The 27,404-nt window shown below is 41.5% G+C and overlaps 1 protein-coding gene across 6 annotated transcripts in view; it reads left to right on the plus strand.

The window, feature by feature from the left end:
* The first annotated feature begins 155 nt into the window (after positions 1 to 155).
* The window catches only part of fmnl3 (formin-like 3), a 32,761-nt gene continuing 5,512 nt past the window's right edge, over positions 156 to 27,404 (plus strand). For 4 of the 6 annotated variants that reach the window (XM_079359156.1, XM_079359159.1, XM_079359158.1 and 1 more), the window contains exons 1-22: positions 156 to 757; positions 15,481 to 15,564; positions 15,683 to 15,763; positions 16,615 to 16,691; positions 19,000 to 19,083; positions 19,602 to 19,748; positions 20,661 to 20,769; positions 20,910 to 20,986; positions 21,427 to 21,520; positions 22,724 to 22,798; positions 22,901 to 23,011; positions 23,272 to 23,421; positions 24,020 to 24,121; positions 24,335 to 24,707; positions 25,160 to 25,249; positions 25,363 to 25,487; positions 25,625 to 25,827; positions 25,900 to 26,203; positions 26,293 to 26,373; positions 26,513 to 26,642; positions 26,760 to 26,920; positions 27,091 to 27,192. In XM_079359156.1, coding sequence (XP_079215282.1) covers positions 644 to 757; positions 15,481 to 15,564; positions 15,683 to 15,763; positions 16,615 to 16,691; positions 19,000 to 19,083; positions 19,602 to 19,748; positions 20,661 to 20,769; positions 20,910 to 20,986; positions 21,427 to 21,520; positions 22,724 to 22,798; positions 22,901 to 23,011; positions 23,272 to 23,421; positions 24,020 to 24,121; positions 24,335 to 24,707; positions 25,160 to 25,249; positions 25,363 to 25,487; positions 25,625 to 25,827; positions 25,900 to 26,203; positions 26,293 to 26,373; positions 26,513 to 26,642; positions 26,760 to 26,920; positions 27,091 to 27,192 — 2,874 coding nt within the window. In that variant the 5' untranslated portion in view covers positions 156 to 643. The remainder of the gene's footprint in view (positions 758 to 15,480; positions 15,565 to 15,682; positions 15,764 to 16,614; positions 16,692 to 18,999; positions 19,084 to 19,601; positions 19,749 to 20,660; positions 20,770 to 20,909; positions 20,987 to 21,426; positions 21,521 to 22,723; positions 22,799 to 22,900; positions 23,012 to 23,271; positions 23,422 to 24,019; positions 24,122 to 24,334; positions 24,708 to 25,159; positions 25,250 to 25,362; positions 25,488 to 25,624; positions 25,828 to 25,899; positions 26,204 to 26,292; positions 26,374 to 26,512; positions 26,643 to 26,759; positions 26,921 to 27,090; positions 27,193 to 27,404) is intronic. The other 2 variants (XM_079359160.1, XM_079359161.1) reach the window with 1 other exon arrangement.

Consider the following 27,404-nt stretch of genomic DNA (forward strand, 5'->3'; position numbering starts at 1 on the left):
CTGTCCAGCTGCATGTCGGTACGCTGCCTACAGATGTGAAGGGTAGGGCAACGGAGATGAAGTGACTGACAGCTCTCTTCGCCAACAGGAGCGCCTTCTCCTCCAGCAAGGGGGCGGGGCAAGAGAAGAAAACCTGCCCTCTGAGTGGAGGCAGCAGTAAAGAGCATAATCAGGATCACACAACAATAATGAATGGAAACACGTCGTAGCCAAAAAAAAGTTGAGCAGCATCTAAAAGTAACTGTTAGTTGGCATTTCAAAGTTTTCTCTCGTGAGGGGAAATCGGTTGCGCGTAATGGATTGGCATGGCACGTTAGAAACTACTTTCTGGAAGAGAAACCAGCTGCTCTTTTATTGTTACTTTTGAAAGTAGCTTTTGAGGGAAACTACAGTGGGAAACACTGTATGCCTTTATCGGAACATAATAACTGTAAATGGCATTTTGGGATATTAAAACAAGACGGTTTTTTTCTGTCAGGCGTTTCTCTTGATTTGGACAGTTTGGATTGATCCGTGAATGAACCTGTTGGAGTAGACCACTAGAGAGAGTTTTGATTGTCCTTCTTGGATTTATATCATCTCTGAAAGACGCTGGAGGATTTACGACGTTGACTGGCGAGGATAACAGCACATCTGGGACAAAATGGGTAATATAGAAAGTGTGGACGGCCAGTCGGAGATGAAGCATCATATAATGCCTCTGAAGGTGCCCATGCCTGACCCCACCGAGCTGGAGGAAAAGTTTGCAATTGTTTTGGTAAGTTGTTTTCACCTCAATCACGTCAAGTTCCCAATTGACTCAATTTAATTGTGCCAAATAATTCAGCACTTTGTGGTTTCTGTGACAGAAACTGTGATTTTTAGTCTTTTACGCGTATTATACATGAGGGCCACGTACAGCCGTGGGCGTTATTTACTCTTACTTTATGGTCATGCTGAGCTGTTCATAATCTAAATGAAGCGACCTGTGTTGGCCCCCTCATCCCCTGCCTGCTGTCCCCCCCTCTCCTGCGGTTCTTTTGTCTCTCCTGAAGTCAGACAACTCAGCTTTTGGCTGAAGTGGCAAACTCTAAAAGACAGCCTAGAGAGGGAGTATGGGGACGGCAGAGAGGTCATTCTTCTGTACACCCTTGCCTGAGGACGCTTCATGACGTTGTTTTCGTCTGAGTTTACATAAAGTTTTCTCGCTGCAAGCGAAAGCGTCTGAAAGCAGCATTTTCTGAATTCCCCCAAAACTCCCACAGCCAGAGCTTCCCCCTCCTCTCTGCCTCCACACTCCACATCAGACTGGAGTTGAGCTGTCTGAGCGCTTTGTAATAATGAGCACACAGTCAACACCCACTTTTACCGACTCTTAACACAGTCAAGTGAATCTGTCATTTACGTAGGGGGGACATTTCATAAATCCACCCATCTCAAAAAAGGGACTTCACACATCTTTCTTTTGTTTGTTTGTTGTTTTTGTTCTTTGTAGCTTACTTACAGTAAGCTTGAAGAATTTGATAAATAGATGCTCCAGTTGGTCATCTACAGGGCTGGAAAAATCTTAGTTTATTAAACTTACATTCATACACTGTTATCTCATTTATGTTAGTCACCTTTAAAGCAAAAATAGCAAAACAAATAGCCAGTCTGGAATTGTAGAATAATGTGATACTAACTGAGAATCTTAAGTGTTTTAAATCATAGTTTGACAAATTCTAACATTTGAGGATTTCATTTTAGACCTTTCTGGTGACTTCTGACTTCTGGCTAATAATCAACAATATAATACATACATTGATCATGAAACTATCAGCAGTAGAAGCCCTTCAGCTCAAGTTGATTTCAATACGTTATGGTCAGGTGATCAATATTTGGCCTTTGTTAGATTCATGCTGGAAGTTTTAGAAGACAGCACTGTAGTTAACTGAGCTTAGCACACAGCCTAGGAAACAATAGAGTGATAATGCAACAACTTAAAAAAGAGACTGCATTTTGGTTCAAATAAAGCACATTTCATAGAAAACAAACAACCTATCAGGTCACATTGATGGGAACTGCAGGACTGAAGGATTGTGTTAGCAGTTCAACCAGGATGCTATCCTTTTAAATGTTCCATCCGGGTAGAAATTCCTTCACTGGAGCTGCATTATTGACATTTACTTGTGTAACATTTTAGTCAGACAATATTATACTCGGGCCTGTATTTGAGTTACATAATTGAGTGCTCTGCTCCACCCGTAATTAAACAGAAATATAAATATCTGAACAGTTCTGAGAGTACACATTATACTACTGTTTAGTTTTTGTTTGCTCCAGGTGCTTATTTTGTGCTCCTCACTGCACATTTCAGCTCTACCACACCCAACCTTGATTTTCAGCTGTTTAATACTTTAATTACAGCATCAGCAGCAAAGAGGGGTTGCTCTCTCCAACATTACTCAGAAAGTGTCATGCTTGAACACTTTGTGAAGCCTCCATCTTCCCAGCAGCTACATAGAAATCCCTCATATGAACAGACAGAAACAGCAAGAGGCCTTTTAAGACCTACTGAACGGCTGCTGTGCTAAATCTGCGCTATTATAACAATTACTCTCCACTGTACTAAACTATAAGCACCATGATGACAGCTCAAGTCCTGTCTCTTTATATGCAGTGACTCACTGCATGGGACATTTAAGATGAATGTAAGTTTTTCCACAGTTCTGATGGGTACTGCTCTGTAGACGTCACATTTCCCATCAAGTAAAAAAAAAAAAAAAATCATCTTACATCCTGCTTAGAGACCGATACAGTCTGCATTTGTTTGACTTGCCTGCAACACAAAGTCAATCCCTGTTATTATGTTCAGCCGTGCAGAGCACATGATTCCTATGCAAGAGGCAGTAGACTCAACATTTCAGTTGTGTTTTTTTGGGAGAAGTTTTCGAGTCCTCTCACCCCACCCCAGCCTACCCCATAGCTCCAGATTTCCTTTACTTTGTGGGAAAGAACAACATGCTTGTATATTTTCGTGTTCTTATCAGACAATGCTCCTCTCTCCGCCCTGTTAGCCCCTTGTAGTGAGATAAAGTGCACATCAAAAGCTTCTGTCTTGGACTTGTTGTCTGGCCTGGCCATAGATCTGGTTGCAAATAATACATGCCAGAAATAGCTTGGGAGACTTTAGTTTGGTTTTGTCTTTTTTTCTGCGACATTTCTGATTGAGTTGCATCCTTAAAAAGTAAGGTGTGCACACGCAATTTTATGGAAATGTACGTTTTCCTCCTTTGTCATATGTGCTCCTGTATGATGACACGCTGGTGTAAGCGGATGTGTCTGCTTCTGCGTAGTGGGACTACCCTCCTCTTTCAGACATAGCACACAGCAGACGTCCCCCCGGACTGACAGCAGCCGTAATGATGTCATGGGTGCAGGAGCCTCTAGTCTGTAGTAACATCCCTGGGTTAATGACTTTAACAGGACCCTTCTACTGTAGATGGTTGGGGGGAGGGGAGGAGGGGCTGAAAACTCTTGGGTTAGCTTCGACTGCTTCATGCGGTCTTCTAATAAAATGCCTGTGTCAGTTCGAACTGGCAGCATGTGCTAAAGGCATCATCTCCCTCTCGTCTCTTTTGTCCAGCATCCTCAGAATCCGCCTCAGCTCTGTTGATTGTGGCTTGAAACAACTGCCTGGCATTTTTCTTTCTTCCTTTTACAGGGGAAACTACATTATAGCCAACAGTGGTTGTGGTTTGTTTACTTTACAATAAGCAGTGTGTTCCTGGAGGCTGCTATGGGTGCTGAACATGCCATTAGTTCATATAATCATACACATAAACCTACAAGAGACCTCACAGATAGATACAGTCTATGCACAACACAATGGTTTTTTTTTCATTTAAAATGATATCTGGGTCTTGGTAGCTTTCTTCTGATAATTGTTTCTTTCCCTTCTCTTTGTCCTCGCTTTTTCTTATCATTGGCTTCGTGTGATTCCATTGGAAGTGTAACTTCTCATTCAGCCATTCAGTCAGCTTTTCCTACCTAACCATTCCCAGAATCACTCTCATCGTGGGTCTGCCGGGCAAAATAACTTTCTCCATATGACTTTGTCCTTATGAAAATGATATAAGATGAGTGAGTAGCTTTTTCTAAAGGTGCATGTCTGGCCTGGGATCTGCTTTCAAAGCGCCCAAGAACCAATCCACCAATGAATTCCTGCGGTCTAGTCTGGGCCGAGGCCACAAGAGAACTCAGAGAGGGAAAATTCTCTTTGAACTGGCGGTCTGCCACTGTTCTTGGTTGTAATGACTTTACCAACATTTTTAAACAGCGCACATATTTAAGAGCTGTCAGGGCTCCAGCTACTTTTTTTTACCACTTGATTGCATTGCTACCTTAAATGATTTGTCTGAGTCTGCTCAACTCCCCTCATCTTTTATACACTGACATTAAGTTGCATCATAGGTCGATTTGCAGTTTCAGCCTTTCTCTTGAGAGATCTCTAAGTTAAGTCAGTGGTAGTAAAATCAGACTTGCTGACGTTGTGACTCTGTTGCCTTGTCTGACATCACTGTTTCTTGGTGGTTAAAGTCTAAAGAAAGCTGTGTCTGACATGTGCTATTTAAGCGGTTCTTAAGAAGTCAAGCTGTGCGTCAACTTAAATAATTTTTGTGTTTAATGGGAGCTGTAGTTTATTCATGTGCTTAGTATGTCTAACACCCCCCTTCCCACCAACACTACATTATGCATCGCTAAAGTGGGGAAATATGTTTGAATTGTCACTAAGGTTGAGAGTTTGTAGCCTTCATCTGGCTCAGCCACCCACTGCTATGACCCAGGAAGAGAGAGATTATGGGAGTTTGTCCACAGTTAACTTGATTTTAGAGCAGTGGAGCAGGCAGGGGGGTTCAGCACAAGGCTGTCCACCTGGCCCTCTCCACCCTCGGGCTACAATTCTCCGATGTGGTCCAGGCTTTATGGGGAGTTTTATTGCTTCTCCATTTCTCTCCATGTAGTTATTTTAGAGAGCAACGGTCAAGTTAAAGACCCAAACTGAGAAGATATACAACATCTTCCCACTGTTTTATCGAAGAAAAAGCACACAAAGAAATAAGATAATTATCCTATTGGATTTCTTGTTGAGAACTAGACAAGAAGGTGGATGCAACTCTCTTGTCTTTATGGTAAACGGAAATGTAAAGCCAGCAGCAAATTAGCTTAGCCTAGCAAAAATAGCATCAACCAGAGAAGAAACTGTCCAGCCTAGAAATGTTGTACTAAAACTGTAATAGTTTGTTAATAATACAAATGAACTGTAAAAACACAATTTTTGGTAATCGAACAGTGTACACAACTAGCTAGCACACGCTGATTCCAGTCTTTATGCTAAGCCAACATGGTAGTTTACGGGCTCCTTTTATAGCCTACATAAAGACATAAGACATAAAGACAGAAGTAATATTATTTGGTCTGTCTCTCTGCTAGCAAGAAAGCAACTCCTAATAATGTAAAAGTATGGAATGTAAAGCCAGATAGTACTGATGCGAACGTGCAAATTATGTTTATTTGTTGTGTTCATCTCTGAGATACAGCAACAAGACTCAAGCTTTGTTTGCTCACATCAGTGAAATGAGTGTAGATCTGATTGTAGTCATGTACAGAGGAAGGGCATGTGTTTGTCATTTATCTGCATATGTGAGTATTTTTTGGTGTGTGTGTGTGTTAATGTGCATCTGTGCGTGTCAGTGGGGGTTTGCATGCAGCTCTTAGTGCAGCTGCACTGCGGCTGTACTAAGTTGGAGAAGTGGTTTCCTTCTCAGTACAATGGGGAGTCTGTCAGTCAGTGTTGTTTTAGAGAGGGGGCCTCATCCCCTGGTGCCTTTTGTGCTGCTTCACTCCTTTTTTTTTCACGTAGATGCTCAGAAGAACCAAAGTGAGACCGTTCAATAGCTTGAACCTACTTAGAAAGTGACATGTCATGATTCTCAAGCCTTCCTTAGATAACTCTGTTTTTGTCTGAAGCCTTCTACTTCTGCATTTTTACACCGAAGTCTTATGTGGAGACAAAGGGGAAGTTTTTAAGACTTATGAGTGATTCAGGAGTTGTCATTAGAATTTTTCAGCTTCTTTGATTGTGTGTTGGTTTTGGTTTTTGTTCCTTTTTATTTTATTTTCATCACTTCTTCCCCGTCCAACATCGACTCATGCTGACTCTGACTTCGTCTTTTGACTGGGCATGTGTCATAGGATTTAATTGTACTCATTTATATTTTACGTCGTCGTTTTTGACTACTTTTGATTTTTATACATTTTATTTTCATCACTCCTTACCCCCTCCAACATTGTCTCTCGCTGACCTTCATCTTTTGACTGGGCAGTGTGTCATCGGGCCCGGCCAGCATGAGTTATTGAAGCGTTCATGTACCTGCATTCCTGACATTCCCTGTGTATATAACTCCTGTTGGCCGGGGTTTCCCTAGGCCTATGTACGGACACACAGAGGAGAACAAACAGGATGTTCAACACCGGATTGAACAAATTCCTCTAATATGATCAGTTTGTACAACGTATTTATAAGTTTGTCCTTAGCTGTGTCATATCTTCATTTGTGAGCATGCTTCCTCGATACTGTTTGTTTAAAAAGACAAATAAATTAGACGAGAGAATTGTCAGGTGGAAATTGCCTGATGTCACGTCCTCCTCAAGCTGTGCTTTGTGTTTTAATTTCACTTTCATTTGATGCTTCAGAAACATCTGGCTTCAGAAGATGAACATGTTCATCTTTATCTCAAACTAGAGAACTTTAGTTCAGCTCAAAGCACCCTGTGATTATAACGCTCTCTAGCTATTATCGCTGTCAATCCCAAATATGTCATCGTGTAAATAAACAGATTAGCAGATGGGTTCTGGGAGGTGCCCCTTGATTTATCAAGCGTAACACGGCATTTCATAAACTATCTCTTGCCTCTGCCAGCTGTGGAATGTCCATTTGGTTTTGTGTTGTAAAGAAATGACTGAAGGGAAAGTTGTTTCTCTCTCCAGTTAATGAGAGGTCACAGTCCAGTAGATTCATGGGAGAAGAGAGAAGGCTTCAGAGGGCTACAGGCTGGAGAAAGGCAGCAAGATGAAGAGAAGGAGTCTGAAGCAGAATTAAAGCCTCATATCTAGGCTTGTGCAACGTGAGAGAAATGACAATGTGAGGGTAGATGATAAGCTACATCCCAGACTGCATTAAGATTGTTTTAAAGCTTAGCAGATAATTAAGATAAATAAATAAGATAATTAAGAACTAAAGAGTCAGAGCAGAGGAGAAACGTCTTCAAGACTTTTAACCAAATCTGCCCTCTGAGTTAAGCCCGGATGAGTGAGAAGCTACAGAGACATCACATTAACACAACTATAAACTGTGTTACCGTAAAACAAAAAATCACAAGCAGTATCGGACGGGATTACTGTAAGATCTGAGTTGAAGCTGCTTCAGCTTTGAATAGTTGAGCTTCTCTAATGTGAAGATTATCTGCATGTCTCTGATGACATCATTATGAACCGAATGTCCCTCTCTTCAAATGTCAAAATGGAGATTATTTTGTTTGTTTGTTCATTTTTGGAATTTTCATGCCTTTATTTTAGAGACAGGAAAAGTGGATAGAGTCCGAAATCAAGGAGAGAGAGAGAGAAAGAGGGGAATGGCATGCAGGAAAGGTGCCATAGGTCAGATTTGAACCAGGGTTGCCCATTTACAGGACTTTGTCCTCTGTACATGTTCGTGCACACTCAACCACAAAGCTACCGGCACCCCAAAGGGGCCATTTTCAAGTAAACGATTCTACAACTTGACATTTACAAATATTTAGATTGTCTCTATTTTACTGTCTCTAGTGAAATTATTAACAAGGATTTGGTAAATGTATAACCAATCATCTGGTACTTTTGTCCAATATCAACATAACATGTATTAAGTTTGAAAAGTGAATGTGATGTATGTTAACTGTGTTTGAATCAGTTGTTGTATCCCATTGTTTTCACTCACTGCATGTTTACACTCTCACATGTTTGGAATGTGGTTTCAGTTGACTGACTTCACCTGTTATGTTTATTTCTCAATTAACATGCTCTTAACTCAGTCTTATTATATTTGCATGAACTAGGACAGGGAGGGGTGATGACTTTACCTCTCTGCCTGTTGGTAAAACATCTTCTCCCCTCCGCTAACTGCCCCCCCCCCCCCCCCCCCCCCACACACACACACACCTTCAGCCCCACCTCAGGAGAGAGCATCTGCCTCGTAGGCCCTCCTGGTCTGGTGTCCCTATGCAGGACTCATGCTTTGTTGTGATTGCCTGGTTCAGGTTACCTCACAATAGAGCGACAGGGTGATCGGATATCTGCTCAGAGAAAGGGGGGGGCAGTGTTTTCCCACACTCCACTCTGTCGCTTTTAATCCAAGAAGGTTTACCTTGAAGCTGTGAAAAAAACAAAAACACCTACAACTCATTCATGGCAGAGTGGATGTGTTAAAACAAACACAAGCTTGTTTCGCATCTAGCAGCTCTGGTACAACCCTAACATTAGTCAAGCCAGTTTTTTTAATTTCCCGGAGAGTTCAGGAAGTCCCTGCAGCCTCATGACGACAACAGCCGGGCCTCTCATCCTGTCTCCTCTCATTGTGTTTGAATACAGAGGAAAAGGAGGAATCCAAACAAAAGCTCTGACACTCATCAATGAAAGCTGGTGAAATAAATGTTGACGCCGTCATACGCCGAGTCTGATCACACTGGGGTTTTTGAGTGATGTCATTGAAGCAGGTCATCCAGTGTGATGAGCTCCACCTCATGTTGTCATGAGGGTATTTACACTACCACAATGCTCCTCCTATTTTTTTTGCAAGACTGTAGAGTGTTACTTATTTCTCCTGAGGAACACTCTCATCTTAAAGTGAAGCTTGGGGTGTCCCCTGACTTTTCTTTCCTTTTTTTACACCATTTATATGCCTTCAGTTCAACACGTTCGCCATGTTTTCTTTGCCTCCTTGTCGGCTCTGCTTTCTGATAGGGATCAGTGGCACGGCTTTGTGTCCCCTCTTCAGACCCTTCATTAAAACCCTTCAGGCCTTATCTTCCCCCTCATTGGCTGGGCTTGTATTTTCCTTTGTTACCGGATCAGCACAAATATGTACAGAAATGTTTTCCTTTGTCATATAGAGATCAAGCATGTTGACACAATATATTCTAAAGCTTTTAATCACGGTAAATAAATAGCCAGATATTTTTTTTTTCCTCTGATACTTTAGAGTGATAACCGAAAGAGGCCAACAATGTCTTTTTTGTTATCTTAGTCTCTAAACTTCTAGCAGCTATATAAAACTATGAAGGACAGGACAGTTTTATTCTCAGCAGATCAAGAAGCACAGGATCAATGTCCACAAAAGATCTGAAAAAGGACACCAGCAGGTTAGTAACTTTTCTCAGGCTTTAGTACAAAACGATTGTAATAACTCTGTCTCATCTCAACTGGTGACAAACAGTCTGAGTATAGATCATTCAAGAGGATGTAATTCGGTCACCCAAGGAACATTATTATCAGCAAATTCACTTCCTGATTCGAGTTCAACAGGAACATTGACAACATTGTTCATGTTTTTGTTCAATAAGGAGCTACATCCTGGGCGGCTGTGACTCAGTGGGTGGAGTTGTCGTATCTTATCGGGAAGGTTGAGGGTTCGATTCCCAGTTTCTGCAGCAACCTGTCCGATGTGTCCATGATCAAGACACTTAAACCAGAATTGCTTCCGCTGCATTGTTGGTGGTGAATGGAATTAGTTATTTCAGATGGTCTCACTACATGCAACCTCTACCATCATCGGGGACATCGAAGACTAGAAAAGCTAAGCTAAGCTCAAGTCCATTTATCATTTACATCAAGCAGCTAGTAACCACAGCTTTGCTTTGATTCAAGATGTTTTAATTGTACAAAACAATTATACAATTGTTTGAATTTAGAATGTGTACTAAGCTTAGCCAACCAGCTGTTTCCTGTAGATTTATATAAAACCAATAAAATATATATGAGACAAATATTAGCTCTTTTTTAAAATGTTTTTTAAAGTTCCATTGAGAGACAGGCATTTCAAATGAGTTAAAGCTATATGTGATGTGATGGCATCAGCTCACATGATTCATATCTCTCCTTTTACAAAAACACAAAAACGAAATCCTTTTTTTTCTTCAACTCCCAAGAAAGCAAATGAGCATGTTCACAAGAATGCTGTTTACGTTCCCCTCATAATTCATATTTCATCTTAACCCAGCTGTTGGTTGTTGTTCATGTTTATTTTCTACTGGATGTGTAAACTAAAGCACCTGAAACTTCAATACATTAAGAAATATGATCTTGTTAATCGAATGAATTACCCTGCCATTTCTTGCACGTGTGTCGTAGCTCAGACCATTTTTGCTGATGTTGGCAGAACAGCTGGCGGTGTAATCGTCCCTTCTTTTTTTTTTGGACCCCGCCCTGATGAGCAGACACTCAGACCTGTTGGGGGTAAAGAGGACTGTCTGGGTCTCTTTTTAGTGTCTGAACCACCACAGGCTCTGTCCAACCTTTTTTGAGCTCTTTTAGCCACCCACTCATTTCCCTCCAAGCCGATGACAACTAAGTCTGGCCTGTGTAAACCAAATCAAAGTAGATCAAAAACAGAGACGCAGCATTTCCAGCCCACTGATAGAGCACAAAAGAAAGATCAGGGTGAATGTATTTGGTTTGTTGGCCACTTGTAGGGTGTAACAGTCTGATATTAGATTATTCTTGTCTATTTTGCTCCCATGCATACAACATTCAAGGCTCAAAGCGGCTTATAAACCACTGCACATTTATATTAACCAAATCCTAGATGCTGCAAGTGCGTATTTGAACATGACTAAGTAAAAAAAAAAAAAAGACATTGAATTAAAATCCTATTGAGATTACTCTACTCTCTGACCTTTATTGTATACAATATATTCCATAAATCTCAGGCATTCACATGAAACCACTGTGTTGTTACTGATGAAAGAGTCCACTTAAATTTTCTCTTACAATCTTTTTGAACACGTGAAACTTCTGTTGCATCCTTAGGGAACAGTTTGTCTGACAGTGTCCTCATCCAAAGTGATTCAGTGTGCTTAATGCAGGGTTTTTTTTTTATCTTATCCTAATGGAAAAGTGTGAAGCTGTGAGAAAGGCGGGGTGGGGTGCATCCTGTCACTCTTTTCCATTTGTCTCTCTGGGAGCCTCTGACTGGACGGCGGGTCAAACACTCAACTCAAGGCTGCTTGTAAATCAGCTCAGATTAGGAAAGTGTCCAGTTTAGGGGCAGATGAAGTTGCCCTGTTGACTCTGGTATCTGCACTGACCCTGGACTCTGAAGCCCCCCTCCCTCACTTCCAGGGGTCTGTGCGTGACTGGAGTGCTCTGCTGGGTCCCTGATGGCTCTTCTTGACTCTTCATGCCTCCTTAACCAGAAACCTGACCCCTCTCAACTACTTTAACTGTTGAGTCTTGAAACCCTCAGTCATTCTTCGTGAAAGCTGAAATGTCTCTGTTTTAGAGTTTGTGCCCTCTCTGTTGGCCTGTGTCATCCTGTGCTTAAATCTCTTCTGTGACACCCTTTCACCTTCACATGCTTGCCCCACCTTGTGTATTGGATTCCTCTGTTTGTCCATAACGTTTACTCTTTTTTTAAACTTTGAATTGCAATTAAACAATGGCTCACTATAAATGTATATTTTGACCTTTTATACTTTAATTGACAAAAAACTATGAACTCCCTTCTAAGAGTCGGGTGTAACATCTTCAAACATCTGCTTTTTGGAACAACCTTTAGTTTTCACAACGATAAAACAGTTTATCATTTAAACTAAACTGATGCTGATTGATTTTCTCTCAAATTAATCCTCACAATCGTATTTCTTTCTACAATCTTGTACGTTTATATATTTCAGATTTTTGTCCCAGAGAACATGGCAAAACAAACTCCATCCACTCTCATGTCTCTTTAATAAAAGGAATTTAACAGCCCTAAATCAATATTTAATTTAAAAAAAATAAAATAAAAAATGTAAGTAGAAAAATAAATCTAATCTATTTTTCCTTTGGTCTTGAAACCTGGTCTCCTGTTCTGGCTCACAATGGGGACCAGATTATTGCAGAGAAAATGGTGATAGAAAACCTGTTTATCTGGTCCTGCAGTGTACGTGTGTGTGTACTGGAGTTGTGTTGGAGCCGGATTTTGCTCTGCACAGCAGCACCAGGGGGCATATGCTGAGTCGTGGACCCTGCCCACCAGCCATTGTTAGAGATTTTCTATGAGGAAAAAAATAGCTCGAATGTCAAAGGATGGGAATGGCAGCACACCAAATCATAACAAAGCTCCACATTGAATCTGTTTATCAGGCTACTCTCAGGTCAAACAAGAACGGCCTTACTGGAGGAGAGATTCTCTGGGCATTATGGTTTCATAACAACCACCAAACATTCTTGGCATTTCTGTAGTATTTAACCCCGAAAATGGGCTGGTAATTTCAGTGCGACCCTGCTCCCTTTCTCCCATAAAACGACGCCTTTTTAGCTTCTTATATACACAGGAAGTGCATGATTGTATCGCTGTGGGAGAAAGTGAAATGAAATTAGCTAAATTGGGTTACTTGGCTCAAATTACCCAAATCTAGTCAGAAAGGAAACATCCCCTCTGCTCTTTTTCCTCTGCTTTTGCAGGAACAACATTTTCCTCTCGTCTTTTGTTCAAGCAGTACCTTTTATATACACGTTTTCTTAACATTTGCAGCTCTGCTCACATCTGCACAGTCCCACCTGTATTTGTTTACATGCCCTTGGGCTCTAACTGACTAAGTTAACATAGTAAACACTACTGTGTTTATGTGTCTTCATTGCTCATAATAGAAGGGAACACACTATATTACTGACTCTGATTGTGTGATTACATTTTTTGTCACTTCTCATTAAGGTTAAATTCACTAAAATCCTCTTCAGGTCAAACATCACTGGGCAGGTTTTGACTTGATGAAGCTTTTTTATACTAAATGGAGGAAAATCTTTGTGCTTGTGTTTTTCTTGTTTTGTGTTTGTGTGAATCTTGACAGTCGTTCAGAAAGACTTAAAAAGTCGACCATGCTCTTTGCCTGTTTGCCCCACTTCAGTATGCATGAGTGAGCATTAAACTAAAGGAGCCAGGTTTGAGCCCAGACTGATGCTGGAGCAGATATCTTGGTGTAATTTGTCATTTAGCCTTTAACTGTTTACATCCAAATTGAAGCCTATATGCAACACGATCAAGAGTGTATTAAAAAAATCCACTCAGTGCAATTGCTTCTTTTCATTCATTACTACATTATGAATATGACAACAGCACTTCCGTGAATGACTAAGGCCCAAGTGTTTTGTCTGAATACAGTTGATACTAGCTTGAACTAATGATAAATGTTATTATCAGTTTATTTTTCTGATCGTTGATAACTGTTATTCACATCATACTAGATACTTATTTTTCATTTTGTCACAGGTCGCTTTAAGTTCAACTTGCCACTTAATACACCACATATCTGAATGTTGTTTTTCTTTAGCAGTTAATGGTTGTATAGTTTACTGAACACTTATCTGTTGTAAAGTAGTCGTAAATACGTATTGTTTTATTTGATCTATATCTATTCTGATTCTATTTGCACTCATGTGCCCGTCCTCTTGTCTTGTTACTGCTGTGACACGTGAACATCCCCACTTGATCCTTAAAGAATAATCTTAACTTATCCTTCATACTTAAGTGATTCATATTTTTGTCCATTAAAGAAAAAAATAAGTGGTTTCTCGAGGTCAATTGTATCCTCTTCATCCTCGTCTTGTTTTGTCTGACTCTGAATGAAAATTAGAACCGTAAATTTGAACCTTTGAAAAGCTGAAACCAGAATATATTTATCATTTATACAACAAACAACATTAACCAAATTGCTTTATCGATTTAAATGATTGTCTATCTGCTCCTAATTTAATAGTTGAACAATCCTTTTCCTGCAGTAGCACCAAAGCACCTAACATGAAATAATAAGTTAGTTTGAGTATGTTATTTTATATTTAAGAGGCTATGAGAGGTAATACTCTTCCCTTCCTAGTCTGACCTTTCTTCAGACTAAAATGTCTCCCTGGAGGGGCAGAGGAGGAGGAGAGGGAGCAGGTTGGGGGTCAGACAAGAGAGAAAATGTACTGGTATAAAGGGATTCTGTAAACAGGACACATTCCTCCTGTAATTCTGGACATCTGGTATGCATGTTACTGCTCTTTTCTGCTGCTCGGGATTTATGGAGCAGATAACGTCGAAGGCCTCCGATGTACGTCTTTGCGTCACTTTCCCCTACAGTACCAGCTCTGTTAGGGTTTGCTATTTAGTTCATTTGGACCTTTTTTTTTTTTTTACAAGTTTGTTCAGATTTTGATGACAAAAACACGCCAATAAATATGGAAATATGAGTCAGTCATAAAAAATATATATAGAAGAAATACAGAAGGTTATTTTTCTCTCCTCAGTCATCTTAAGATAAAATGATTCATAATGTGCTGATAAAGCGAGTGATGTGGACCTGATGTGGAAAACTTATTTTTAAAATACTCTCATGCAATATTTCTGAGATTGTGTAATATACAGTAGGAACAAGAAATAGCTATTTTCCGTCCCTCAAACACTCCACCAGTGGCAAAATGCCAGTGTGAACATCGTCTCAGCTGGAAAGGTTTAACAGCGTGTTGCGTTTTAGATTGGAGGCTGAGTTATAGCTGCAGGTTAAAAGTCAAGCTGACAGGCTGTCTGTGGCCTTATGGGGTGCTGTTTAAACTGGTGTAAATGAGAGTGCAAACAATCCCTCACATCTCTTTTTTTTTTTTTGATGTCTCTTCAAAGAGAAACGCTGATGAGCTTGCCTTTATTATTGTCCTTCCTTATTTTGAATATTTTCACAGCAACCACTGTTAACATAATCTTTGCTAATCCCAGGGAGGCACAATAACTTGCATTGTATAGTTTGTGTTATCTTTACTGTTGTCACGAGGACATAAAACCAAGTAGACTGGTTTCTAATCACAAATTAGAGCATTTAGGATTTAATTTGAGCCACAATAAAGTGGCTGCCTCTGTGCGCCTTGTGTGGTGTTCAAGTGTTTTTTTTTATGAGGGGGTTAAATGACAGGTCTGCTTGCACTTTGATATTGGCTTGTTGTGGCTAAAAGCAAAGTGAGTCTGAGCGAGGAGATGCAGATCACCTCCTGCTGCAGGATGCAAAAAGTCAACACAGGAAGTGAGGTCAGTGGAGTGAGTCCCCAAAATTTCATCGGTGTACTGTTGTTGGCGCCAGAGGCCTGTAAAACCAGGGCTCTGACGAAACACTCGCGCACAGCTGCTATAAATAGGCAACTCATTGGAAACAAAGGAAATATATAGTTATGTGTAATGATTTATTTATTTGATTTCAGAACTCTATGAACCTCCCTCCAGACAAAGCCCGGCTCCTCAGACAGTACGACAATGAAAAGAAGTGGGACCTGATCTGCGACCAGGTGCGCTCAACATCCCTCATTCATATGTACACACACCTGGCATCATCATGTGGCTCATTCTGTACCAACAGTGACTTCAGCAAACACACATGACAATGCTGCTGTTGTACATTTTCAGGAGAGATTTCAGGTGAAGAATCCTCCTCACACCTACATCCAGAAGCTACGAGGATACCTAGACCCCGGAGTCACACGAAAGGTGGGAAAGAAAACAAATCACCTATCAAATGTCGCCCATTTACTATGATTTCTACTGATTTTAAACATGAATGACAGTCTTCAAATACTAATGCATTGGTGAATACAGTATAACTAAGCATCCTTCCTTGTATTATTTAAGTCTTTGTATTTTTTATCCCGCTTATTTAATTAATGTAAACTTGCTCATAGCCGGTTATTTTTTCTTTTTTGCTATTTGATGCTGTTTATATTCCCTGTTTTTACTGTTTTTGGAGCTGTTGTGACACCCAAATTTCCCCCATTGGGGGATCAATAAAGATTATCCTTATCCTTTTTATCCCTAGAGAGATTGGACAAAGTCATGACACATTTCTATGTAGACTGCAGGTTTAAAAATGAGGCAGCAATGAGGCGGATTGAAGTGTATTGGGAGTGCTCCAACAAGACATTTCTAGCCCAGTCTTCAATCACGTCTGGGGATACACAAGTTGCTGCATAACAAAAAAAAAAAAAAAAAACTGTTGTTGGATTAGGTGCGTTGTTGAAAAAAAAGTTACAACATCATCTGCAGTAGCTGCTACCAGCACCTCACAGCTGTTAATACCTAAAATGTTCTCAGGTGATTTGCATGGAGCATAATGTAGGCACAAAAAACAAAGAATGCTTGGAACAAAGAAGACAATAGCCTTGATTCTGCTGTATTGATTTTACTACTTACTAAACACTGTCACATAACAAATGTTACATGAGTGCAATGGCAATTGGGAGATTAGCCTTTTATATGAATGTGTAAAGCTTTACTACTTATTGGCAGCGCTAACACAATTATAAACCTGTTGCAAAACTCTCTGTCTTCATTGTGTGTTGCAGAAGTTTCGCAGGCGGGTGCAGGAATCTACAAAAGTCTTAAGGGAGCTGGAGATCTCACTGCGGACAAACCACATTGGGTAATCAATCCTTTTCCCACCTAATTGTCTATTGAATCACACATTTTGATTTGTTGGTACACTGCCCTTTAGGAAGCCACATTATTACCGTAAAGAATAGTCCTTTGTGCTCCTGCTTCATCGCTTATGGTGCCCAGATATCCCCCGTTGTTTTAACTTTGCCAGGCTCTGCAGCTCCACTTCATGGAGCTGGTACTCATAATGCCCAGATGGTAGCCATTGTGCTGCCTTGTCCACTCCCCCATAGTGTTGAGCATGAAGCTTTGTTGTGTGTGCCAGAGGGACAGGAAGCCAAGCTGACCAATGCTGAACCTAGTGAAAAGCGCGCGCACACACACACACACACACACACACACACACACACACACACACACACACTGATTTGTCAGATTTTAAAGTAAACAATGTTTTTGTACTGTTTTATCGTATTTTGTGGAAGACAATAAGCATTCAGTATGTGGATGTTACGTAAGCCTTTCTAGCCTTTGTCTTCAACGTTGCAGGCTGGATCCTTCACTTGATACACTGTTTTTCACACTGATAACGATACATAAGAAATGTGCTCCTGTGACTTGCTGCTGAACGGTCAAACCAGAAGAGCATGTAAAAAAGATGTTGATTTTGCATAGTGATCATCGATGCCTCTTATTCTTATATAACTCTTATTCGATTCGGCTTCACCCATAAATGTCTGTTTCTGTGCATTTCCCAGAAATACAGAGAGAAAAGAAAAAGAGGAAAGTTATTTTCAGGAGACTTTTTGTGGGTGGGATTAAATGAAACTGGTTTATTGTGTGTGTCCGAATCCCTGACCCTCTCTGATGTGTTATTCCGGAGATTGCCAAGAAAATCTGAAATAGCAACAAGTTTGAGAGAAGTAAAGAGAGAGGAAGGAATGAGGGGTCGAAGGCAAGGAAGGGAGAAAGGGGAGGGAGGGGTGGCAGACAGGAAACCGATGATCAAGCCCACCTCCTTGCCCCCCTCCTCTCCTCCCCTCCCCTCCCCTTCCCTCCTGCACCCGTTTTTACTCTTTACTGCTTTGTTTGCTTTCCTCTGTTCTTCTCCTCACCTCTCTTCCCTTTCCCCCCCCCCCCACCTCCCCCTCTGCTACACCAAGACTCTTGATTGCTGTCTTGCCTGACTCTTCATCGGCTGAGTAGCACTCTGTCATCATAACCCACACCTCAAGACTATTTTAAGAACCTTTTACCCCAATCCTGTTCACCCCTGGAGTTCCCTGAAGAAGTCGCGAGGAGGTGAAGGGGTTCTTGTGGGGGAGGCAGACAAAATACTGTGTCAGGGAGTCGAACTGAGCCCAGCTCCTTTAGCCATACGCCCTCCACATTCGGTCTCTTGTCGCACTGGGAATTCCTTTGTTTGGACTGATTTCTCTCCCTGTCTCTATAGAAAACTGGAATTAAACTGAGATGTAGTTTACTTTCCATTGCATTCCTGCCAAAGATTTTTCTTGGAGGAGCTTGCCTTTTAGGATAATTCAACTTCTGTACAAGTTGGGTCACGTTTTTCTACATTTGGCTGTCCTATCTATCATTTCGATTACATCATACTCACCAATTTATTACTTCAGATATTATAGTGTGACGATGGGGAAATTCAAAAAAGGGAACAAACACAAATGACTTTGTGATCCAAAGACTTTGTAAACAACCTGAAGGTTTAGTATGATTTGGTAAACGTGAAGGTGAACTGTCTGTAATAATCCCTAACATTAACAACTAGTTTTCGTCAAACTGTGTACACTTGCCTCCCTCCAAAATTTTATCCTGTGTGGCTTTTACCCCATCTGGTCTGGGAAAACACACGATTCATTATAACTCATATCGTGTCTGATGTAAAACTCTTTTTTTTTTTTTCAAGCTTCTAATTTTCTCAGCTAAGTCTTTTTTGCTGGTGGCTTTTAAATTTGGCCCCAGTAACTAATTCTAAAGATTTTATTTTCAATATTCACTCTGTGTCTGTTTTTTAGGGAGTACTCACTACATCACTACAGATGATGCACAGTCCAGAAATGACAAGTGATGTGGATGATGGCCAATGATACTACAAAAAGGCCTCTGCAGAGCTTAGAAATGAGAAACTTAGAAAGCTAAAATGCAGTCTCAAAGAATGAGTGTGCAGACCTGACATTATTTGGTGCACGTTATCCCCCAATCTCTCTCTCATCCATGCCTATCTCGCTCAAGCTGTCCTATCAAATAAAGGCAAAAAGATTTTTAAAAAAAAATAAAATCTTTTGAATATAAAAAGGATAAGGGAGTGATGTTGATTGTGTGATCATGCGTCACAGGTGGGTCAGGGAGTTCCTCAATGATGAAAACCGAGGCCTTGACATCCTGGTGGAGTATCTTTCCTTTGCCCAGTGTGCCGTTATGTGAGTATAACGTCTCCACACACACACACACACACACACACACACACACACACACTCACGCACACACACACACACACACACACACACACACACACACACACAAAAACACACACACACACACCCCAATCTCTCATGATTTCAACCTCTGGGTTGGGCATTGTTTCCAGCGACTCTTACATGTTGTAGTCTCTTAAAGCCTGTAATAAACTGCTTGTGCATCTAAAAAAAGTGCTAAACTGCATTTGTGCCTTCTTTGGATGTGTTTGTATGCCTTGTTGCATACTTTGCAAGTGATTGTGTTCCTGCAAAGACGCTATATAGTGTAGTGATGAGCTTTACATTGCCTGAACGGGACAGAAATCAGCGTGCTGAGCTTTATCGTGCGGCCTGTTGACAGTTCTTGTGATAACCCCTGGCTCTCTACCAAGCTGCATTGCTAACCTAGCCTCCCTCCTGCCTCCTATCTACACCCCCGGCTCCTCTGTGTTTGCTTGTCTTTCTGACTATATGTGGCTCAGGTTGGATTTTGAGGGCCTGGAGAATGGGGAGGATGGATACTTGGACAAGGCTAAATCTTGGAGCAGGTCCATAGAGGATCTGCACCACACAGGCACTCACCCCTTCTGCAACACACTGGTGCGCTCCGCCCGCCAGTCAGTCCTCCGGTACGTATTGCTCAGCTAGCTTCCCAGCTATTACCTTTACCCTGTTATTGCCTTGCTCTGCTAACCCCGAATGCGACAAAAATGTTTTTGCTTGCAAGCTCGATTTCTTGGTGATGTTTTCTTTCAGAAAAGCGCTCAAATGTTTGATCTGTCATGGATTCACCAACCTTCCCCTTGATCTGTAGACTCTGAAGATTACGAGCTCTATCAGACATGGACACTTAAGTCTTTGAACTTTTGCACTATAAGACTTTTTCTTAATAATCCTCCTTCATCTGTCCAGATGTGCGTCTGCACTGTTATCAGATGAGTGCCAGCTGTGTGCTGCAGCATATGTTGGACAGTTGCGATGCTCTTCTTCATCAATGAGCCACACACAGACAGGAGATGCAGAGACACAAGGCGTCAATTCTCATTGTAGTAAATAAGCTTTAATGGAGTGAACAGAAACACAATTAAATACCCAGAAAACTCAGTCATTTCAGCCTTTTGGTTGAAATCTATTTTGGTGTAACACATGTGGTTTTACTTTACCAAATGATGCCGAAGTGCTGGATCATGAGACATTTAAAGTGATTTATAAACTGCACAAAAAATGTAATGTTGTTTATACATGGTGACTTTGCAATACAGTTACATAACAGCAGTGGTTGAAAGCAGGGAAACCAGGCATCTCCCATAATGCATCTGTGACCTCAAACGTTTTTTTCTGTCAGACCTCATCCTCTGTAATTTTCTTTCTGCCTCTCTCTCTCTCTCTCTCTCTCTCTCTGTATGCCACACTCAGAACAGGAGTCATGTTAAAAGCAGTGACTCACTCCTGAATAAATAAAACAAGCCGATTTAGTATCAAACTTGAAATGAAACAGAAAGTGTCAGCCCTCACTTTTTAACGTCTTCCATCTGTTGCAGCTATGGAACCATTTCCAACAGCAAAACCATCAAGAACTCCCGTCTAGTGAGCCAAAAAGATGATGTGCACGTGTGCATCATGTGCTTGAGAGCGATCATGAACTATCAGGTAGGAGACTGTGACATCATCACCTCTACATCTGTATAAAAGTGAAGATTTTGTGTTTCCTGTGCAGTCTGTATAAACCACGGTTTATTCTGACCACATCCTGTTCTCTCTCTATCTCTCTCTCTGCCTTCTTCATGCAGTATGGCTTCAATATGGTCATGTCTCACGCACACGCAGTCAATGAAATTGCGCTCAGCTTGAACAATAAGAACTCACGGTAAGATCTGAGGCCCCCTGTTTTGCTAGAGGAGGGTCTGTGCCGAACAATAGGGGGAACCCTGCAGCCAGTTCATATGATATGCGTCTCATTCTCCATGGGGCTGAGCTTCTCTCTGAAGTCAGTCATCACAGGCGGAGATACAGGCTGCTTAAGGAATGTTTACTAAAGGCAGATTAGTGCTAAAGTGCCTCGGCTGATCGCTTTATAATGAAGGGTAGAAATGTCAACTATAAGGATTTAGACTTGAGTTAGACGTCAGTAAAAATGATGAATTAAAACTCCTTTATGTCGACATGTTTGTATTTGAGGAGTTACATTAAGTTAAATTAGATGGTAGGGATATTTAACTTTCCCACCTTAATTCTGAAAGAGAAGATTTTTATTTTTTGCAGATTAACTGGTTTCTTGTATCAATGTGAGTCTTCCTTTCTTTCCAGGACAAAAGCGTTGGTCCTGGAGCTGCTGGCTGCCGTCTGTCTCGTCCGAGGAGGTCACGAGATCATCCTCTCAGCATTTGACAATTTCAAAGAGGTGCCCGAAGCAGCGTTTTAATGAAATTTGGACCGTCACTTCCAAAACTTTTACGGTTCATAACTGACATTATTTTAATTGCCATCATTTCCCACATCACTGGTGTGCATGAAGGCATCAAGGGCAGGGGTAGAGGGATGAAAGTTCTTGGCTCTCTGGGGGTTTTTTCATGTCTACGGAGGGTGTAAGCAAAGCTCTACAGTGGCCAGACTAAGGTCATTAGTCTCATTAAGACACCGGATGTGAGCCAACCTCAAACAATGATCAGGATCAACTCCCTGATGGGAGCCAGTGGACCACAAAGGTTTGCCGAGCCTCTCGCTTTCTCTCTGCAGAGTCGAAAACCCGAGAGAGGCATGAGAGCTAATCAACCCACTGGTCAAAACAAGAGGATATTTCTGTTGTGTTGTTTTTCTTAAATGAAGCATGAAAGATGACAGGGTCTGATATCTCACAAGAAAGGTCACTCGTGGCTCTCAACCACAGCTGTACAAGTAATCATAAATTAGATCCAGAAATGATTACAACAAAGGGCATGTTTTTTTTCTTTTGTATTGTCAAACCTCGCTATTTATAACTTTGGAGAAGAGAAGCAGTTTATTTTTAGGTAGGAAACTTCTGTAGCTCCAAAAACCCACCTCATCTTTTCCTTTCGTTGGCTTTTCATGCCATCAATTATTATTAAATTATGATCGTAAGAAGAGGCTGTTGTAGCAAACAAGGCAACATTTGACAGAATGACATGACAAAAGGGAATCTAATACATCAACTAACATTGAAGAAATAGATATTGGAGAGGAAAGAAGGAAATCAATGTTGTTACTTTTGGATTTATGATTCTTGCATAGTCCAAAAAATGGCTGCCCAAACTTCTGTTTACAATTGCAGCTTTGATTTAATCTTCTTTACTCTATTATGTAAGAACAAGCTGTATCTCCTCTGTCTATTCTGCAAATACCAATGGACTCCCCTACTATGTAAAGCCTTTAAATTATCAATCCGTTGAATCTATATATTTTTTATTATATATGCTCTTGTTGAAGCTTTTTCTTTGGTTGGATTCAAAACGTTCTTCCCCTGAAATCTGAAGTCAAGATTTCCATTAAATATGGAATTTTAGAATATTTTTGATTATATTTTTATCTTAAATTCTCTTAATGGAATCACAGAATGACATCCGTGTCTTCCTTTTTTGCCTTTTAGGTGTGTAAAGAGAAGCATCGCTTTGAAAGGCTGATGGAATACTTCCGCTGTGAGGAGGGAAACATTGACTACATGGTAAAATGAACTTGAATAAATGTTTTCTTGTTGTTTTGAAATATTAACTGTCCATCAAATGGAGGCAATTTGGATCTGAAACCATCTGTGACTCCACTCCAGGTTGCCTGCATGCAGTTCATTAATATTGTGGTCCATTCGGTGGAGGACATGAACTTCAGGGTCCACCTGCAGTATGAATTCACTAAGCTAGGACTGGATGACTATCTGGAGGTAAGGGACAATGATATGCTTTAAATCAGTGGTTCTCAAACTTTTAAAAATCAACCCCAATTTAGATTTCCAGTGGGACCTCGGCCACCTATTTGGCCACACCCCTAAACGGGCCAACTGTGACCCCATTTCTTGTCAGCGTGCTTCCCTTTGGGTGGCTCACCCCACAGTTTGAGAAGCATTGTTTTGAATGGACAATCCAACTGGTGTATAGTGCGTGTAAGACATCACTAATGCAGATTCATTCTCCCTGATGTCAGAAATGCAAACATACAGAGAGCGACAAGTTGTCGGTGCAGATCCAGGCCTACCTGGATAACGTGTTCGACGTGGGTGGTCTGCTTGAGGATGCGGAGACGAAGAATGCAGCCCTGGAGAAAGTGGAGGAACTGGAGGAGCACCTGTCCCATGTAAGTGCACCACCCAGTCCAGACCACCAACACTCTCTTTATGAGAATGTTGTGGTTCAGCAGCCGTATACTTTACTGTTTCTACGTGGTGATTTAGAAATCTAAACGGTATTTGCATTTCACAAGTGGTTCACAATAATGAAGGGGTGGAGAGCGCAGAAAAGCACTGAGCGTGAAACAATCTTAATATTGTTCTCGTGTTGGCTCGTTCTCTCTGGGCAGTTGCCTTCACATCCCACGCTGCTTTGCAAAGACCTTTTTCACATGGAAAGGTCGTAGGCAGCCCTGACATCATGCTCGGAATTTCATAACAAACTCTGCTCTCAGGAGTGTGGAATGATGGGGGAGGACGAGGTGGAAGATTCCTTGTGAATTCCTATGCAACATGTGTAATGTTTTCAAAATCAAAACGAAAAGCTGTGTCATGGTTTTGCTGCGTCATGCTGCGGGGCCATCTCTTATTTCATATCGGTGATGCACAGGGTATAAGGGGAGGGAGCAGGAGGAAGTGGATCTGGGAAAGATGCCCAAGCTGTGGATCAATTCTTTAATTCACCACCTCTCATCTCTGCTGCTCTCTCTCTGTATTCTCTCGCAGGTGACAGAGAAGCTGCTGGAGGTTGAGAATGAAACAATGATGAAGGTGGCTGATCTGGAGAAAGTAGTGCTTCAGAAAGATAAGGACCTGCAAGTGATACGGGTAAGCCAGCGGCTGTATTGCTGTCATATTTGCTATCCTGCCTGGTCGTAGTAAGGCTTCACTTCACCTTACTGCGTGTTAGCAAAGATCACTTTCAGATGCATGAAGCCAAATTGCTGTGATAGCAAATTAGGTCAGCAGGAAACAGGATGTTTCTTTTGCTTGTAAAGTCATTGTGTTTTTGCTCTTTATCGCCCCCTGATGGCCATTTAGGAGACATATGAGTCGACCAACACCCAGGTCAACACCCTAAGGAGGGTGATAAAAGAGAAGGATGCAGCCTTCCAGAGACACTTCAACATCGAGAGGCGGCTGCTAGAGCTCGAGCAGCAGGGCACCATCCGTCTGCACAAGAAGCCTGACGGAGACATCACCATTGAGACGCTGGGTGTCGGAGGTGTGGGTGGAGTTGGGAGTAGCGGTCCTGGCATCCCTTTGGGAGACATTGGGCAGCTGTCCCTGGGTTCAACGATTGGTTTAATAGACCCAGAAGGAGCAGACACCAGTTTACCACCAGCGAGTGAAGCTCCTCCTCCTCCTCCTCCTCCCCCGCCTCCGCCTCCGCCTCCTCTCCCCTCTGCCTCAGGTGATAGACCGTGACGCACAGGGATTGTGTCTGGTGACACATATATGTAAAAGTTCATTTGGTTCGACTATAAACCCTCAGATGAGGTCTATTTTCAGTTCCCCTTCTTTGTTAATTCGTGCCAAGCCAGGTGATGGGTCACAGCAGTGTTTCTACCCCAGACAGGAAAGGGAAATATAAGGCTGGTTTCCTTTGTGTGTGTCAGTGTTCAGCAGACTGCAGCTCAGGACAAATTATACTAACTTGAAAAGTTTCATTCACTTTGATAAACACAAAACTATGACAGGCATATAATAAATTTGATAGAAAAAAACACGGCACAAGATAAACAAGACATAATGGCAATGTAGTAGGAAACAATGTCTACAAAAAAGACTCATAAAATAGATTAATACAAACCCAAATGGACTCCAAATTGAAATGTTTGCATGTTTTGTACTCATTAAATACAGGTCAATGTGCACCAGTCCCCCCACCACCACCTCTCGCTCCCCCTCTGCCAGGCACTTCTCCCTCTGTGATCCTTAGTGTGGGTCTCTCAGGTGAGACATGACAAAATATGTTATTTCTTATGTAATTATATACTTCTTAATATCTTTGCTCTGCATTTAGTTGAAGAACAGGTCACAGTTTCATATGTTTATCTCCACTGCAGCTATCAGAATCAAGAAGCCGATAAAGACCAAGTTCCGCCTGCCTGTATTTAACTGGACGGCCTTGAAGCCCAATCAGATCAATGGCACAGTCTTCAATGAGATTGATGATGAACGTGTGCTCGAGGTAAATGCCGGAAAAATGTCCTTAAAATGACCTGAAGTCTTTGATGACTTTGAACTGCTTTTGAAAGACCGCTCCTGCATCATTTCATCGTATCTCATAGGTTTTAAGATAATAAACAAACTGTCACTCATGTACAGGAGCTTGATCTGGAGAAGTTTGAGGAGCTGTTTAAGACCAGAGCCCAGGGTCCTATTGTAGAGTTCTCCTGCACAAAGAGCAAAGTAGCCCAGAAGGCCGTGAACAAAGTCACACTTCTGGATGCCAATCGCTCCAAAAACTTAGCCATCACACTACGCAAGGCTAACAAGACCACAGAAGAAATCTGCAAAGCAATAGAGAAGTATGCACTTTTCATATTCTTGAACGACTCATAAGAAATAACAAGCCACTAATGAATTTGATGTGTACTCAGGTTTGACCTTAAGGCTTTACCTGTGGACTTTGTGGAGTGTCTGATGCGTTTCCTGCCCACCGAGGCAGAGGTGAAGATGTTTCGTCAGTACGAACGTGAGCGGCGTCCACTGGACCAGCTAGCAGAGGAAGATCGCTTCATGTTGTTATTCAGCAAGATCGAGAGGCTCACGCAGAGATTGAACATCATCACCTTTGTTGGGAACTTTGCTGACAATGTCAACATGCTCACGCCACAGCTGAACGCAATCATTGCTGCCTCTGGATCAGTTAAATCCTCACCGAAGTTGAAAAAAATGCTCGAGGTGAGCTTTAAAAAAAAAAAAAAGGATTTTGATGCAAGTTGCAAAGTGCATTCAAAAATATAACTCTTTATTGTTTGGTTTACTTGCAGATCATTTTAGCTTTGGGAAACTACATGAACAGCAGCAAGCGAGGCTGTGTTTATGGCTTTAAATTACAGAGTCTTGATCTGGTGAGTATTGTGTTGCAGAATTTGATGACATTTTAAGCTCTTCAGAATATTTCTTTAAAAATCTGCACAGACATATGGCACACAGTTCATTTGTGCAATGCTCTTGCTAATAATGCCATTCATTGTTGTTGTTACACAGCTGCTGGACACGAAGTCTACAGACAGAAAGATGACATTGCTCCACTACATAGCCCTTATTTTGAAAGAGAAGTACCACGAACTGGCCAACTTCTACAACGAGCTGCACTTTGTTGATAAAGCTGCTGCAGGTATATCATAAGAACAATGACAGTTAACAAAACTATTTCGAGGACAGTCTCATCATTTACTGTCATAGTAAATAGATCAGCACATAAAACATTTTTTTTATCGACTGTGTTCCAAAGTATCTCTGGAAAACGTACTGCTGGATGTTCGAGAGCTCGGGAAAGGCATGGACCTGATCCGCAGAGAGTGTAGTCTCCACGATCATTCAGTCCTGAAAAGCTTCGTGCAGGCCAGTGACTCGTCGCTGGACAGGCTGCAGAAAGACGCCAAGTCGGCAGAGGTATCCAACACTGTTCTTATCTCTGACCTCAAAAGAGGAAAGAGGAAATAAAGTGGAAAAAACTCTGAAAATAGATAAACGTCTGACCTCTTAACACACAACCAATCATAACTCAACAGTGTCTACATGTATCATTTCCACTCCGGGACTGTCTCTCTTCCCAATTCTAGGAAGCCTTCAACAATGTGGTCAACTATTTCGGAGAGAGCGCCAAGACGACGCCACCCTCGGTGTTCTTCCCTGTGTTTGTGCGCTTCATAAAGGCCTACAAGGTGAGGGCCTTCTATCTGTCCTCAAGTCTGCACTGACAGAGAGCAGATCTTCACTCATGCTCTGATGCGAAGCTCCCTGGTTTTAGATATTGTCAGTGTCAGTGAGAAGAGAGCAGAGCTTTGGCTGCCTCCATGCCACAGGACGTGTCATATAGTCCGCAGCCAAATAACAGGAAAGGCCAGCTGGATATGAGTCCAGAGCTGCAGCTGTG

Source organism: Symphodus melops (assembly GCF_947650265.1).
Source record: "Symphodus melops genome assembly, chromosome: 13".
In the NCBI taxonomy this organism is placed as follows: Eukaryota; Metazoa; Chordata; class Actinopteri; order Labriformes; family Labridae; genus Symphodus; species Symphodus melops.